This window comes from Poecilia latipinna, unplaced genomic scaffold, assembly GCF_001443285.1.
Source record: "Poecilia latipinna isolate Pla-1442-1.1 unplaced genomic scaffold, P_latipinna-1.0 Scaffold409, whole genome shotgun sequence".
NCBI lineage: Eukaryota > Metazoa > Chordata > Actinopteri > Cyprinodontiformes > Poeciliidae > Poecilia > Poecilia latipinna.
In genome coordinates this window covers 241,852-255,762 of record NW_015113025.1, presented here as the reverse complement: position 1 = coordinate 255,762, position 13,911 = coordinate 241,852, and the positions used below count along the sequence as shown (strand labels likewise).

At 36.0% G+C, this 13,911-nt stretch overlaps 2 protein-coding genes across 2 annotated transcripts in view; one reads left to right on the top strand and one right to left on the bottom strand.

Annotated features, from left to right (window-relative positions):
• Positions 1 to 11,085, top strand: part of LOC106950592 (cysteine and histidine-rich domain-containing protein 1) — a 21,966-nt gene extending 10,881 nt beyond the window's left edge. Inside the window, exons 2-11 of the mRNA XM_015037547.1 lie at positions 3,800 to 3,849; positions 3,934 to 3,990; positions 4,146 to 4,306; positions 4,726 to 4,826; positions 5,157 to 5,215; positions 7,099 to 7,169; positions 7,311 to 7,416; positions 7,593 to 7,712; positions 7,810 to 7,872; positions 9,889 to 11,085. Of these exons, the coding sequence (XP_014893033.1) occupies positions 3,800 to 3,849; positions 3,934 to 3,990; positions 4,146 to 4,306; positions 4,726 to 4,826; positions 5,157 to 5,215; positions 7,099 to 7,169; positions 7,311 to 7,416; positions 7,593 to 7,712; positions 7,810 to 7,872; positions 9,889 to 10,068 (968 nt within the window). The 3' untranslated portion in view covers positions 10,069 to 11,085. The remainder of the gene's footprint in view (positions 1 to 3,799; positions 3,850 to 3,933; positions 3,991 to 4,145; positions 4,307 to 4,725; positions 4,827 to 5,156; positions 5,216 to 7,098; positions 7,170 to 7,310; positions 7,417 to 7,592; positions 7,713 to 7,809; positions 7,873 to 9,888) is intronic.
• Positions 11,086 to 12,818: 1,733 nt separating this feature from the next.
• The window catches only part of LOC106950591 (tyrosinase-like), an 8,994-nt gene continuing 7,901 nt past the window's right edge, over positions 12,819 to 13,911 (bottom strand). Inside the window, exon 5 of the mRNA XM_015037546.1 lies at positions 12,819 to 13,406. Coding sequence (XP_014893032.1) covers positions 13,150 to 13,406 — 257 coding nt within the window. The 3' untranslated portion in view covers positions 12,819 to 13,149. The remainder of the gene's footprint in view (positions 13,407 to 13,911) is intronic.

Below are 13,911 nucleotides of genomic sequence, written 5' to 3'. Positions count from 1 at the left end.
GAGAGGGTTTGATAGTACGTGTGAGAGGGTTTGATAGCGAATGTGAGAGGGTTTGATAGTACGTGTAAGAGAGTTTGTATGTTTTGGCCTATGGGGCCTCTCATATAATTGAACCAACGTGGGGCAAGCAGAGCTGAAAGTTTCATGAACCCGTAAGCCTACACTTTTATTACACGTGAGGCATCGCTTGTATATCTCATCAAAACCAGAATAATAGTGGTGTGTTAGCATTGTTAGCTCTCATTGGTGGGGTTTAAAAGTAAAAAGGTCGTTCTTCTGACCTCTCGAGAAACAGCTTTTTTCAGTGTAAATCGGACAACATATCAGCTTTTGATCAGCACTCTTTTGAGGGATTCATAAAACAAACGTTTTTTCCGTTCTTTAAATTAATCCAAACTCAGAAGTCCCACTAATTTGGTCCGGAAATGATAAAAAACAAAGAAACAAACAAACAAAAAAACACGATTGTTTGTTTTTAATGAAAAGTGAAAAGTCAGACTTAAGGTTAGACCTGTATTTCCATGAAAACCTGTAATCCCTTAAATTGTCTTTTGGATTACATTTTTATACCTTTAACAAGAAACCTGTAGCAGATTTTATTCATTCACGATCAATGTGTAATATTACATTTAATTGACTTCAATCTCAGTTTACAATAATATAGACTAAATCCTTGTAAAACAACAAAATGCAGCCATAAAACCTAATCTAAGTGCAGAATACTCAGGAAGTATGCAATGTGTTTGGTGTTGTGCCATTAACTAGTCTAAGTTTGTTTAATCCTGCTAAATTTGAATTAGTTCATGTTAATAGTTCAGAACTCAAACATGGTGGACTAAATTTACTCCTAATATGAACTAGTTCACATTTATTTATCAATATTTTTATTAAATAAAGTATTCAATAATATGTAGATCATAACACAATGTGTCAATTTGTATATTGATTATGTAACTAACTGCCTGGTATTTGTAACCTAGCCTTTGTCAATTTTTTTTTACATCTGTTTAATTTTGATCTGTAAGGAGATACGGTCAAGGTTTCAAAAAGCATATATTTCTTTCTGAAATCAAAACAAGTGAAAGGGTTTGATAGAGTTATCTAATAAGACTTCATTTTTAACTGTATCTATGAGGTTGGTGTTCCTCTTTGATAACAATCCTGTTTATGTTTAAAGCACATCAGCTAACCAAAATCGTGGATTATATAAATTATAGTAAAGATTTTCAGCTTCTGTTCATCTGTAATCAACCCTGCAATAACGAAACCTTAGAAAGTGACAGAATGTATTTACAATTATGCTGGCACTTCATTCCCTTGCTTACATAATTACAATAGCACCGCAGTCACCAAGTACTTACCTTCAAGGATAAATGTCACAACTCTTTTTTTTATCAGTTTACAGCTTTCATTTGCTCACAGCAGAGTGCCATTTAATGACATCAGGGAGTGCTATGCTCAGGACAAGTATCTGATGTTAAAAGTTGCATTGAGTCCAAAGTTTTCAAGAAAGCTTAAGTCACCTATGTTGCTGTATGACACTGTAGTTAATATATACGCTAACTAAAATTGTAACTGAGGATCTGAAACCTGTTTTCCCTCCTCTCGAGGAGGCATAACTGGCAGGGTAAAGAAAGTCTCAGAAACTTCTAAATGAACAAATAAGTTGCGTGCTTTGTAATCCCTTTACCAACAACCAAAGGGCTTTTACCTGATGAAAGTTTTATGTCAGATCTTCACTCTTGGCTGCCTGCAGTTAAACCATAATTTGTGAAAATTGAGAATACTCTTCCTACTAACTTGGAGTTTGCAGCACAGATTCACCTCCAACACAACAAGGATTTAGTGCAACAGTAGATCATATGGGAGATGACAGTTCAGATATCACCAGAATAAAAAAAAAAAAAAACTGAAGATAAATTTCTGATATGTTTAATTTTATTAAACTTATGACCTTGAAATAAAACAAGTTATAGATTTTTTTTATTTTTATTATGGTGCTACTTTGGAGTGTTTACAACACCCCAAATGTTTTAGATTTCTTATTTTCTCACACATGTAGACTGATCTCATGATCTTTGAATGATTTCTTTCTTCAGTTGAAAAACATGCAAAAACCGCTGAGGAGCAAATGTGATCGAATACCCCTTCATTCTTTAATATCATAAGGGGAGGTTTGTGTATTATGCTATTGTTTATTTGAAGACACAGACCGAGAGGCTTTTGAACTCCTATGGATGTTGTCTTTAGCTCCCATAGCAGAGCCCTCACCAATTCTTCAACTCCCTTAGAATCATCTTCTTCTGTCTTCAAGCAATCCAATACTGTGTACTGCCAAGACACTTGAAGCCCGAGTCAAGGTCTAATTTCCATTTTAATAGGATGTCTCTTTATCATAACAGTAGAGTATATTATAATTACCTTTAGGGATATCTAAGTGGTGTATCTATGGCAATAGCACGGAAGAGGCACAGCTCCAGTGGAACTGCATGGAAAGTGATTTATCACCTGTTCTCCCTACAAATGTGATTTTTTTTTTTCTTTTATTATTCATTTACCGCACAGTAATTTATTGTTGGGGGCTCTTCATACTAGAGTACACACACTACTAGCATAAGGTACATTGTGCCTTAGGAAATCTCAAACATAGCACATCAATCCTATTTCAGGATGAAATAAGCTGTATTTTCGATGTTTTGACAAAATTCATGCTGCACTGTTTTATTTTATTATTTTGCACAATTATGAGGTTTAATCCTTTGCTGAAGTCGTACAAACTTTCCACATGACAGAACATAATATGACACGAGTCTAGAATGCAGCTCTGAGAAAACCCACAATGTGGTCTTACCCAGATTTTTGATTAACTAAACAGAGTTGCAGCTGTTTTGTTTTGTTGCTTCTCTTTTTAGTAGCGGACTGAGCCGTCAGCTAATTCATATTTTCTGACGTTGATTCGTACCACACTGAAATGCCATATTTTGTGATAAGGGTGCGGAATGTTTCCATCTTTGCACCTTTGAAGCACATTTCGACATGAGAGCTCAGACCGACACAACACCACCCTGTGTCAGTGAATTTAAATTTAAACAGACAGCGTCAGCTTATGTTGTCTAGGAGGTTTACTACTTTGCTGTTGCAGATACAGGAGCTTCACTGACCTTTGAAAGTTGCTTTCAAACATCAGTATCACCTGTAGCGTTAGCGTAGCTGGCATGTGGCATTGTTATTGCTCAGCATTACTCATGCTGCAGTGCTGCTGCCGGAAGAATTGGCATAATTTGGGAAAATGCAAATAGCTCAGTTTGGATGCAAGTGTCTTTGAATAACTATATGTTTTATTGATTATAATATATAAAAACAGTTATTTAGAAATCCCTGCTGGAGGTGCACCAAGAAATCTTTTGACCAGAATCAATTTTCAGCTTGACCTGCCATTGCTGTCAGACTCCTTTAAACCAGATATCTTTTTGATTGGTGATAACATCGTATACGGACACTACCAGCTATAATTAGTATTTGTAAAAAAAAAAAAAAAAAATACTGCAATATACAAAACTCTAAGATAGAAAATAGAGATTGGTGCATATCTACACATAATCACATTTTCTTACAGAACAACAGAATATAGAATTTAACCACCTGCATAAAAGATGTTCATTTATCATAATTATGCATACAATATTGAATTGTTCAGTGAGTTCCCATTATTGAATTGTTCAATTTTTAGAGCATTGATTAAATTCATACCCATATTTTTGTACAGCTTTAATCAACGCAGTGTTTTTTGTTTGCACAGATGCCTGTACCCATCACCCAGGAGTCCCAGTGTTCCACGATGCTTTGAAGGTATTGTACCTGAAAGCGTACTGATGGCTTGTACTTGGTTCAAACATTTTGGTCTAAGTTAATGTTTTGGTAACTTCTTTCCAGGGATGGTCCTGCTGCAAGAGAAGAACTACCGACTTCTCAGACTTCCTCAGCATCGCTGTAAGTTTTATGTTTCATTTCATCCATTCCCCCAGTTGTCTCTCCATTGTCTTGTTGTTGAGCAGATATTGACTACCGCCTTCTTTTTTTGGCCCCATTGGCCTTGGAGCACTTTTTTTTTTTACGAGTTCAATACAGTGACTTTCTTCTCACAGGGCTGCACAAAGGGACCCCACAACAAGGAGAAGCCTCCTGAGCCGGTGAAACCAGACGTGAAAACATCGGGAGAAAAAAAGGAGTTGGAGGCCCAAAAACCAAAGTTTAATGAGTACATCATCTCTGCACCGAAACCCCAGGAGGCGATACACAGGCCAAGGTCGGTTTCTGCAAGAGCTTTTTTCCCTAAGTTAGTGAAAGAGAAGTATAAATATCTGAACTAAACACAAAAATACACCTAGTAAAAGTTTAAATTGGGGGTGTTTATTATTTAATATTTGAACAGTAGAAAACGGGGCAGAGATGTGCTTTTTGCATTCATTGTTCCTTTGGGACATTCTGCTGAATATTTATGCTTTTAGATCTGCAGACTGTTCTATATTGTAAATTGTACTTGTTTAGTTCCAAGCCTCAGCAAGACTAGTTTTTTGTTTGTTTGTTGTTGTTTTTTTTTTTTGTCTTTGAAGCAGTGTTTAAAAAGGGAACACTGGCGAAACAATTATGATTTAATAGTGCCATGATGACTGTTTAAACTTCATAAAAGCCTTTTTTTTCCTGAGATATTTATTTTCCTTACAGTCCCGATGAGCCGATGGTGAGACTGCAGCACAAAGTTTCTTCCTCTCTGAAGCAGGCATTGGAGAAACTGAAAGTATCCGAAAATATAACAGAGACAAAAGGTGGGAAACAGATTTTGTTTTTCTTTTCCCGTCTACTCCTCTTTCTTATCTTTGCTGAATACATTTTCGTCATCTAGTACTTACAAGATCATATGAACAGTGCTTTTGACAGCAGATGTGAAGGTCATGTTAAAAGTAGAACTTAATGGATGACCACTGGGAATTTCCCATCATCTGTGTCATTCACGTCATGATATTCGAGTTAAAGATGACAGTTAGAGGGCAGCACATCAAAACTGATGATACATTTTTTAAATCTTGTCATGTGCATGATTTTCTTTTTTTTCTCTCTCTTTTTTTCTTCTTCTCTCTGGATGTTTTACGGTCTAGAGGAAGATGGCGATGAGATCAAAATCGGAACATCATGTAAAAATGGAGGATGTACAAAAGTAAGTGAATCGTTGGTGTTTTGTAGAAAAATGTGGCACTTTTGCTTTTAATTGTAGCACAGCTCATCTCGGGAAATCAGTTAAATGGTCAGTTTATTTACATAGAGCCAATTCACAAAAACATATAACAATTTCAGTTGAATCACACTTGGAATGATCCCATATGAAATCGAACAGTACAGTAAGTTCAGTTAATTATTCAAAGTAGTTTATAAGGTTTCTAATGAAACTCAGCAGATTGCATTGAGTCAGTGACTTGCAGCATTCACTCCTCCTGGACAAGCAATGTCATTGACTTTACAGCAATCCCACAATTTTCTCTCATACAAAAACATATGCTCGTGTGTAATTATGACAAAAAAAAAATCACCATGATCCGAGCTTATTGTTTGACATTACACCATCCTCCAAACCCCCCTTAAGAAAAGTTAGTACTCAGGGGAAATTTAAGCTCCATATTTTCTGCAGGGTGGATGGAAAGCAAAGTTTTTCATTCAAGCTAATCAGACCTGTCAGGGCAGAAACCCCAAGATCAGAACAGGAATTTTGAGGAAAATTTACATTGACATGTTTGGTAGCTTGTCTGATTTGCATAATTATACTTGAACTGATTTTGTATACCTACTCTCATCGGCTTCTTGCTTCTAAGCTGTAATGAATGAGGATTCGATGTGAATCTAAATTAGTCTTCTTCTGTTTTTATTTGTTTTTGTGTACAAATATTACTGTGACCTCCAGAGTTCCTACACAGTAAAGAGCAGAAAAGAATAAAGCTTATTGTTACAACACATAGTGCGATAAAATGAGAGGTTTCTCTTTAGCTTCACAGTTAAACTTACAAGAACAAAAACAGCACAATAGTACAATATAAAGTCACTGAGGATGATAACAAATGAACCAATTATAGAAAATATATGTGCATGCCTTATTTGAAATTTGTTGCCCTTCGAACAGAAAACATGCTGAGTTAATAGAGCTGATAGGAGTATTCGTGTTTTTATGTCTAAAATTCATCCATTTATTAATGTTTATCCAGTTATATGTTTACCTAGGCATACATTAATTTCTTTATTCATCTATCCCTCTTGCTTTCATTTCTCCCTACACTCTCTATTTGTTGTTGTTGCAGCATTCATCTTTAAAGCCCATTCATTGTAGAAATATCTGCCTTTAATTCCTTGTAAACATTTGTATATAAGCCTTAGAAACAGACTAAAAAGCACTGAAAATTGTGAAAAGTTTAGTGTAGGAAAGTAATTAATTTTGACATGGAAAAGTAATTAATTTTGACATAAAAGATGAGTAGGAACCCTTGATATCTCTTATTACCATAATAGTCAAAAGTTCTTATGCTGTCAGCAGCAGTAGAATTGACTAAGTTCTTCTTCATCGTATGCTTTTCTGTAGGGGTGCACCAATGAACCAGCCCAGATTTCCTTAATTTTGGGAGATCAGTGATCGGCCAATACTTACATGTTAAACCGATCTTATCCCCTGACCTTATCCACCTCAACAGTGGTCAAAAAATCAACCACTGTCCTCTTTGCTTGACTTTGAGAGAGGTTTCACTGACAGACCCGCACACCAGGTCATGTCTGCATGTCCGCAGTTAAGTCTCCCCACTATTGCCAACTCAGTGATTTTCATGCTATAATTAGCAACATTTCAGACAAAAAATCGGTATCGGCCAAAATCGGAATCGTTAGATCAGGCTTTTTAAAGATCGGTGATTGCGATTGGCCAGGAATCGGTGCGCCCCTACTTTTAGCAACAAAATAAACACTGAATCAAAAACAAAAAGGGATTTTATGACTGGATAAAACATTATCAATAATATTTTTAAAAAATGTATTTTTAAATCTCATTTTTGTTTTTAACCTCAGACTTTTGAGGGACCTTCAAGTGACTCAGACGTGTGCTCATTCCACTCTGGAGTCCCCATCTTCCATGAAGGGTTGGTATAAATGCTAATGCTAAGCACACACCGCTTATAAAATGTAAAATTCACCCCACACCATTATTTATTGACATTTATCAGTCGCCATTCTCTTGTGGCAACTGTAAAAGAATAATTACTTCTCTCCTGCTTCTCTAGGATGAAATACTGGAGCTGCTGTAAAAGGAAAACCTCTGACTTTAACACCTTCCTGTCTCAGGAGGGCTGCACAAAGGGAGCACATCTATGGAGGAAAAAAGATGCGGTATGTGTGCCAGCTTGACAGCAATTGATCATTTTGTGGTGCAACTCTATGAGGAGCCTTGGCTGGAACTCCATCTAGTGGTTTCTGGAAAGCCGTTTCACAATGAAGACGTTGCTATGCAGCAGAGGTGGACAAGTTGACTGATGTGCTTTACTTTAACTGGATTCTCTTTATAGGGGAAGAAGGTGGTCCCCTGCCGGTTCGACTGGCACCAGACAGGGACACAGGTCATCATTTCTATATATGCCAAAAATGCCCTTCCTGAGCTAAGCTATGTGGATGCCAACAGCACTACAGTGAGAGGCCGACTACACTCTGATTATTTCTGTGCTTTCCTGAACTGCTTAGAGTTTCATTTACTTATTTAAGATTCAATTTCATGTTTTTCTCTAGCTCAACATCCACATTATATTTGATGGCGAGAAGGAATTTCAACAGGATATCAGCTTGTGGGGAGTAAGTACAGTAATACCACAGTAAAATAAACCTTTAATGATTTATGTTCTATGTGTGCTGTGCATGCACCATTTTCTAAGGATTTGACAGTACACTGGAGACATCGACAAAAACTAGCTTTTATATTGAAAATAAATATTTCAGTTTTTTAATATTTTAATGTTAACAGTCAGAGGAGTTAAGTCTAAATAGAGAGACACATTTCAATGTAAACAAACCCAGATGTTTGAGGCCATAAACTATGGTTTAATTCATTGCACATCCCAAATGATACAGAAATAGGTACATTCAAGTTTAGATGGCAAAGTCCTTCATTTAGATATGCAAAAATGTAAATGCAAATATGCCGTTTCTGTATACATGTGATTCTTCACTCTGCACATCTACATTTTTGGGGGGGAAAATGTTAATGCAATGCAAGTTTGAGATTATCCTAAATGAGGGTTGAAAGGCAATTAATATTTATATTTTATGTGCAATACAGACTGATTTGTTATTGTTGCACAACACTTGGATGGTTTACAAACTATCATTTTAAATTATTATACAGTTGCTCTGGGAGAAGGTGGGGTTGGCACATTTAAAACTGTACACATTCTCTTATTGATATAAATACTTTAAATACAGTAGCACTGATAAGTTTGGTAAAATACCCTGACACTTTGGGCAAAAAACAGGTAGTGAGTCATTTACACAACAAACTAGTAGTGATGGTGTAAGGACAAACATCAAGCTGCACATCCAGCTTGTGTGCAAATCATTTTCTCACCAAGTAGCCAGCGTTCTCGCACCGTGCCAGCTCATAGTTCACAGCCACTCTGTTCATTAAAATGAATGAGCTAAACCACCTCATCAAAATGTTAGAGCCATTTATGCATCATATTTCATTTGTATAGTTAATGCATAAAAATATTTCCTGTTAATGTAAAAACAACAATCCTACAATTGTGCCAAAAAAAAAAAAAAGCTGTTTCTGTGCAGTCAGCAGTTCTAATTATATAAGGAAAACTTGTGCTGGTTGTGTTTTAACGTTGCCATTATGTGAGAATTTGGTATATCTTACTGACATGAATAAATCCCATGTCAATAATAGTTTAAATAGGACAGTCCTGATCAATATGTCGGCTCTAGTGGAGCTACTTCTATTGCTTGCAACCTCAGTGTGTCAGCAGCTGCATGGGGACAGGCCAGCCACAGCCTCAAGCACAGTTACAAACAGGTTGCCGTGGGAGACCCAAAGCAACCGATGAGCCTGGTGTCATCTTGTGTCATCTCATTTTCTAAAAAACATTTCACACTGTGCTACTTAGAATATGTTCTTATTCACAAAATCGAAGCGTAACCAAAGAACCGTAGCTGCATACAGAAAATATATCACCATAGAAATTACAGGTATGTACTACTTTTCTTTTCTACATTGACTCATGACCTTAGTAATATGTATGCTCCATGAAAATTATCTAAATACTTAACACATTATTTGTTACCAGATTAAGTTATAGACCAAAACACACATAATTATGCTGTCAGGGTATGCAAAGCTTGGATAGAGTGTACAAGTTGGTTTCAACATCTGGTGAGAATTTTGTGTTTGTGGTTATCTTTTAAAATATATTACATTGAAATGTATCATTTTAATTAGTTAAAAACAAGTTATCTCAAATTAATTTCCCTGCTCATTGTATCCACTTAAGTGGAACATCAGTCGATGAAGACAGTTTATATAAATTGATTAGTTGTCTCTGGAAACGGTTATTAGTTTCCAGTTGGACTATGTTTTCTGACCTTGCATCATTTTTTCATCATTTCTTTCATTGCTAAGGGCTCCTGCGCACATGTCCATTTAAAGTTGGAAAATCTTTAAAGTACGCAAATTTAATCCTGCTTGATTTAGAAAGTCTTACTTTAGTGGAGATTTTGGCTCTTACTAAAAAAAAAAAAAACACACACAAAAGTTTGTTCATAAACCATTTTAATTGCTGTTAAACAAGTTGCTGTTTCTGTCTCACCATCCAGGTGATAGATGTGACCAAAAGCATGGTAAACATGATGGCGGCCAAGATAGAAGTTGCCATGAAGAAGGCGGAGCCAATGTCCTGGGCTCGTCTGGACCTGCCACCTCCCGTCACCCCACCCAAAGAGAACGACGAAAAGAAAGAAGAGGGTGATAGTGATGATGAAGAAGAAGACAAATGATGACATTTTTCTGTCTAGCTTACTCAAAGGCAGGAAAGGCAATACTTTAACTTATTTACCTCTTTAAAGAATTGCCTCTTTTGCAGTTATAGCGTTCTTATGTTTCTCTGACATTCACAGCATTTTTTTTTTCCCCTTATCTATCGTCATCATCAGAATTGCTTTTGGCCTTTTTCTGAAATATTGGAGTTCATTAAAAGCTTGAGTGCTAAGTATATCTTAGAAATATTTTTACGTGGACAATTGTAGACTTTAATCAAGTGAGGTAACAACTCACCTGTGTATTTGCACTGACGTTCTCTTTAAAAACAACCTGACGGAGATGATGGGGACGCTCATATTGAATCATAATAGTCTGCAGTTATGACCATCTCTCTACAATGGTGGGTAAAAGATGATTCAACCTGTACATTTACATTGTCTCATAATTGAGAAATTGGAAGTTACACACTTCCAGATGTGTAATGTTTTGTCATTCCATCCTTTGGTTTCAATTATTAGATAAATTATTGAATAGTTCTTATTTTCTGTTAATGTCCTAAGAAATTTAGGCTGTCTGCGTGATGAAGAGATGTTCTATCAAATCAAATCTCAATCCTCCAGTTATCTATATGTGTTTAAAATGGAATATATTTTAATAAACATTGTTAAAAAATATTAGTTCTTCAGGTTCTGCTTTACCTTTGTTCCAGTGGAAATAAAGGTTTGCTCTAGGCTTTTTTTTTTACATTATCTTCTGCATTTATTTTGTACACTTTTGCTTTGAGTGACTATTTCTTGTGACTACAACACACTGCGGTTTTAATGGGAATGTAATGTAACATTTGACTATGCCAAATGAATACTAAGTATTTTGAGCAAAATACTGTTATTGAAATGATACACTAGACAGCATGTGTCTAAGTTTAGAATGTTTGACATTTATTTGGCTTAATGAGACCATCATAAGAGGTACATTAGGAAACAGGTTTATTCCACCCCCTGGAAAAAAATAAATTTTTGTTCAGCAAATTCAAAGCCGAGTGTTGGTGTTTGTTTATAAAAAAAAAAAAAAGAAAAAAAAAGTATTTGAGTAAGCTACAATAGATTTTTCTAATCTTTCTCTATCAACTATTGACATTGTGACAGGATAGGAAACACAAATTAAATTGGAATATGAAGTTAAAAGGCAAAACCCTGTAATTTTCAAAATTATAAAGCTAGGTACCGAGGACTTGCTGAACAGTACAGAAGTAGAAAAGTTGAAAAATGTTAAACGGCACTATGTGCCTGGAAAAGACTTGATGCTACTCCTATTTTAAGAGGCCAGCAGTACCTATCACATCTTTTGATGCTAGCAGGCTGTGTGAAACCGGTGTGGCTCCATGGTCAGGAATGTTTCCGAGCCATATACAGTCTCCATGGTAACCAGCTGACCAATGAACTGTCACAGTATCTTTTACTATTATTACTGAATCACATATTCACCACAGCAGCAGGATTTACTATCGCTATCCAGTTTATCAAGTGCTTAGTATACTTCTTAAACCAAGTATACTTGATTAAACAAGTATACTTGGTGGAGAATCAACCAGTTGGAGAATCAACCAGTCATGTGGCAGCAAGCTCTCTTCACTTTGGGTTTATGTTTGATAATATGTAGTAAATAAAAAAATATCTAAACCTATATGCTACAGCAGCAGAAGACCACACTAAGCACGGACAAAACATGAATCATTAACAGATTTGGTGTTGACGTTGAAGCACGGATCCCTCAGGACTTATCTGAAGTTTTCAGGTTTATAGTGGTGTAATGGTATGGACATAATTTAACTCCCTAACTACTTGATAATTAATTTTGTCTGCTGAATTTTTCTGCGCATCATGTCCATTGCTTTATGACCCAGTGGGCTCCTTCCAGCAGAATAGTGCATGGTTCATTACAAGCCCTCTGCAGAACTAGATCAGAGACTGAATAGGTAATTCATCCACTGATTCAGCTGTGTTGGAGTCGGGACGCATGTAAAACATGGAAAACATCGACTCCACGTCTCATCCGTCAGAGTTTTAAAAGTTAAATCGCTTGTTCTGCAGAACGAGAGCTGATCATCACCGAAAACACTGACATTAAACCTAGTATTGAGTGATGCTATGAAATAAAAATCCATATCTTCTATTGACAACTGTCCATTCATTCTATTAGCAATGACTGTCATCTCCTTACATGATCTTACTTGGTGTGTAACCCCATGCACCCATCAGGGCCTCTGAGAATTGATTATTATTCTTGAGGCAATCTGTACCAACCCAACATTCTGGCATCCTCTCCTTGTCTAATGCAGAATTATGTTTATCGCTGAATAGTGCTTTCATCCAGAGTCTGTAACTCTTTGCTCTGGGGCACTGTTTTCTTGTTTTGTTCTTTTCAAATTGTGGTTTACATTAAGCTGTTTTTTATGTAAATCTCATTTACTGCAACCAGGCTTTTACAGTTCAATTAGCAAAGCTTACTTCTTTCTCTTCCCATTTGTTACGTGTCAGTTGTCATTTTCAAGTTGCATTTCATTTAGCTTACAGTTTTGCCTTGTGTATTTTTTACTTTGATAAGTAAACTATGCTAACTACAATAAATCTATAGGTTTATTGATGTACATTCAACAAGGGCAAATTGCTTTGCCCTTGAATAACTTTATGCTCTTGAGTGACTTTATGCTGTATTTGTAAAGTTCCCCATATAAGTTAAGGATTAGGATTAATAGGGATTGTAAACATAAGGTTCTCCTAATTCATTCAAAAAGAGACTGAAAGCTCAAGTTCACAACTAATAAGTAAATCAGAATTAGTTTTCAAAATGATCATAATAAAGCTAAAGAATACATGTCTGGAATCATGAAAACATTTTCTGAAAAATGACGATACTCCAAGAACATATGTTAAAAGCATGTGCTGCATCCTTCCATCAATGCTTTGGAAGAATTTGATATAATTTATTAAAATGTAATCAATTGTAAACATTGTTATTTTACATAGTTTTCTTAATGCATGCAACAGATATATTTAGATAAGCATTAGTAATACTCCCATGTTTTTGGCAATGAATAATTACATAGTTGTTTGGTAGTTACGGTGGCTGGCTTCAGTTTCATTGTTCCAGATAAGTGGCTGCTTTTCTGGTAAGGCAAGGAAGTTTTTCCAAGTCTTCCTGCGAGGCCAGGCTTTGAATCGATGCTTAGCGAGAAGGATAGCGATAGCTGTGGTCACAGTCACAATTCCTCCGCAGAGCGCTGCAAGGATCAGCCAAGGCCACACATCGTGCAGCTCATCCAGGTAGGGACGCATGGATTCTGCAAGCCTTTGGTCTGCAAGAAAGGTGGAGCAAAGTCAGCACAGTGTGTTTTTATATGTGGCCATATATCCCTTTTAATGACCCATGCATAGTTTAAACAAGATTGAGGTTTTTTTTTTTTTTTTTCGTGTCCAACCAGAGCCACTTTCTTCCCTGCATCTGCTGTATCACTTGTGGCAAACTGCAACAAGGACTTGCTTCATTTAGCTTTCTTTTTGTTCTCAATATTTCATAAAGGCCAGTTTTGTGGCGTGCAAAACAAACTGTTAACAGCACAAACAGATTTCTTTCACCTGAACTGTAGCTCCTTCAGTTTTCTCTTTATTAATTTATCAATTCAGCTCACACAAATTAAGCATAGTGGCAACATAATTTATCAAAACAAACCCAATTTTTCCAGGTGTTATTTAAAAGAAAAACGTTGAAAACCATGTATTCCTTTCCTACCACTTCTTAATTAAGCATTGTGTCCTGCAAATTTATTCAAATATATTCCAATAAATCTTTTTAATTTTTGG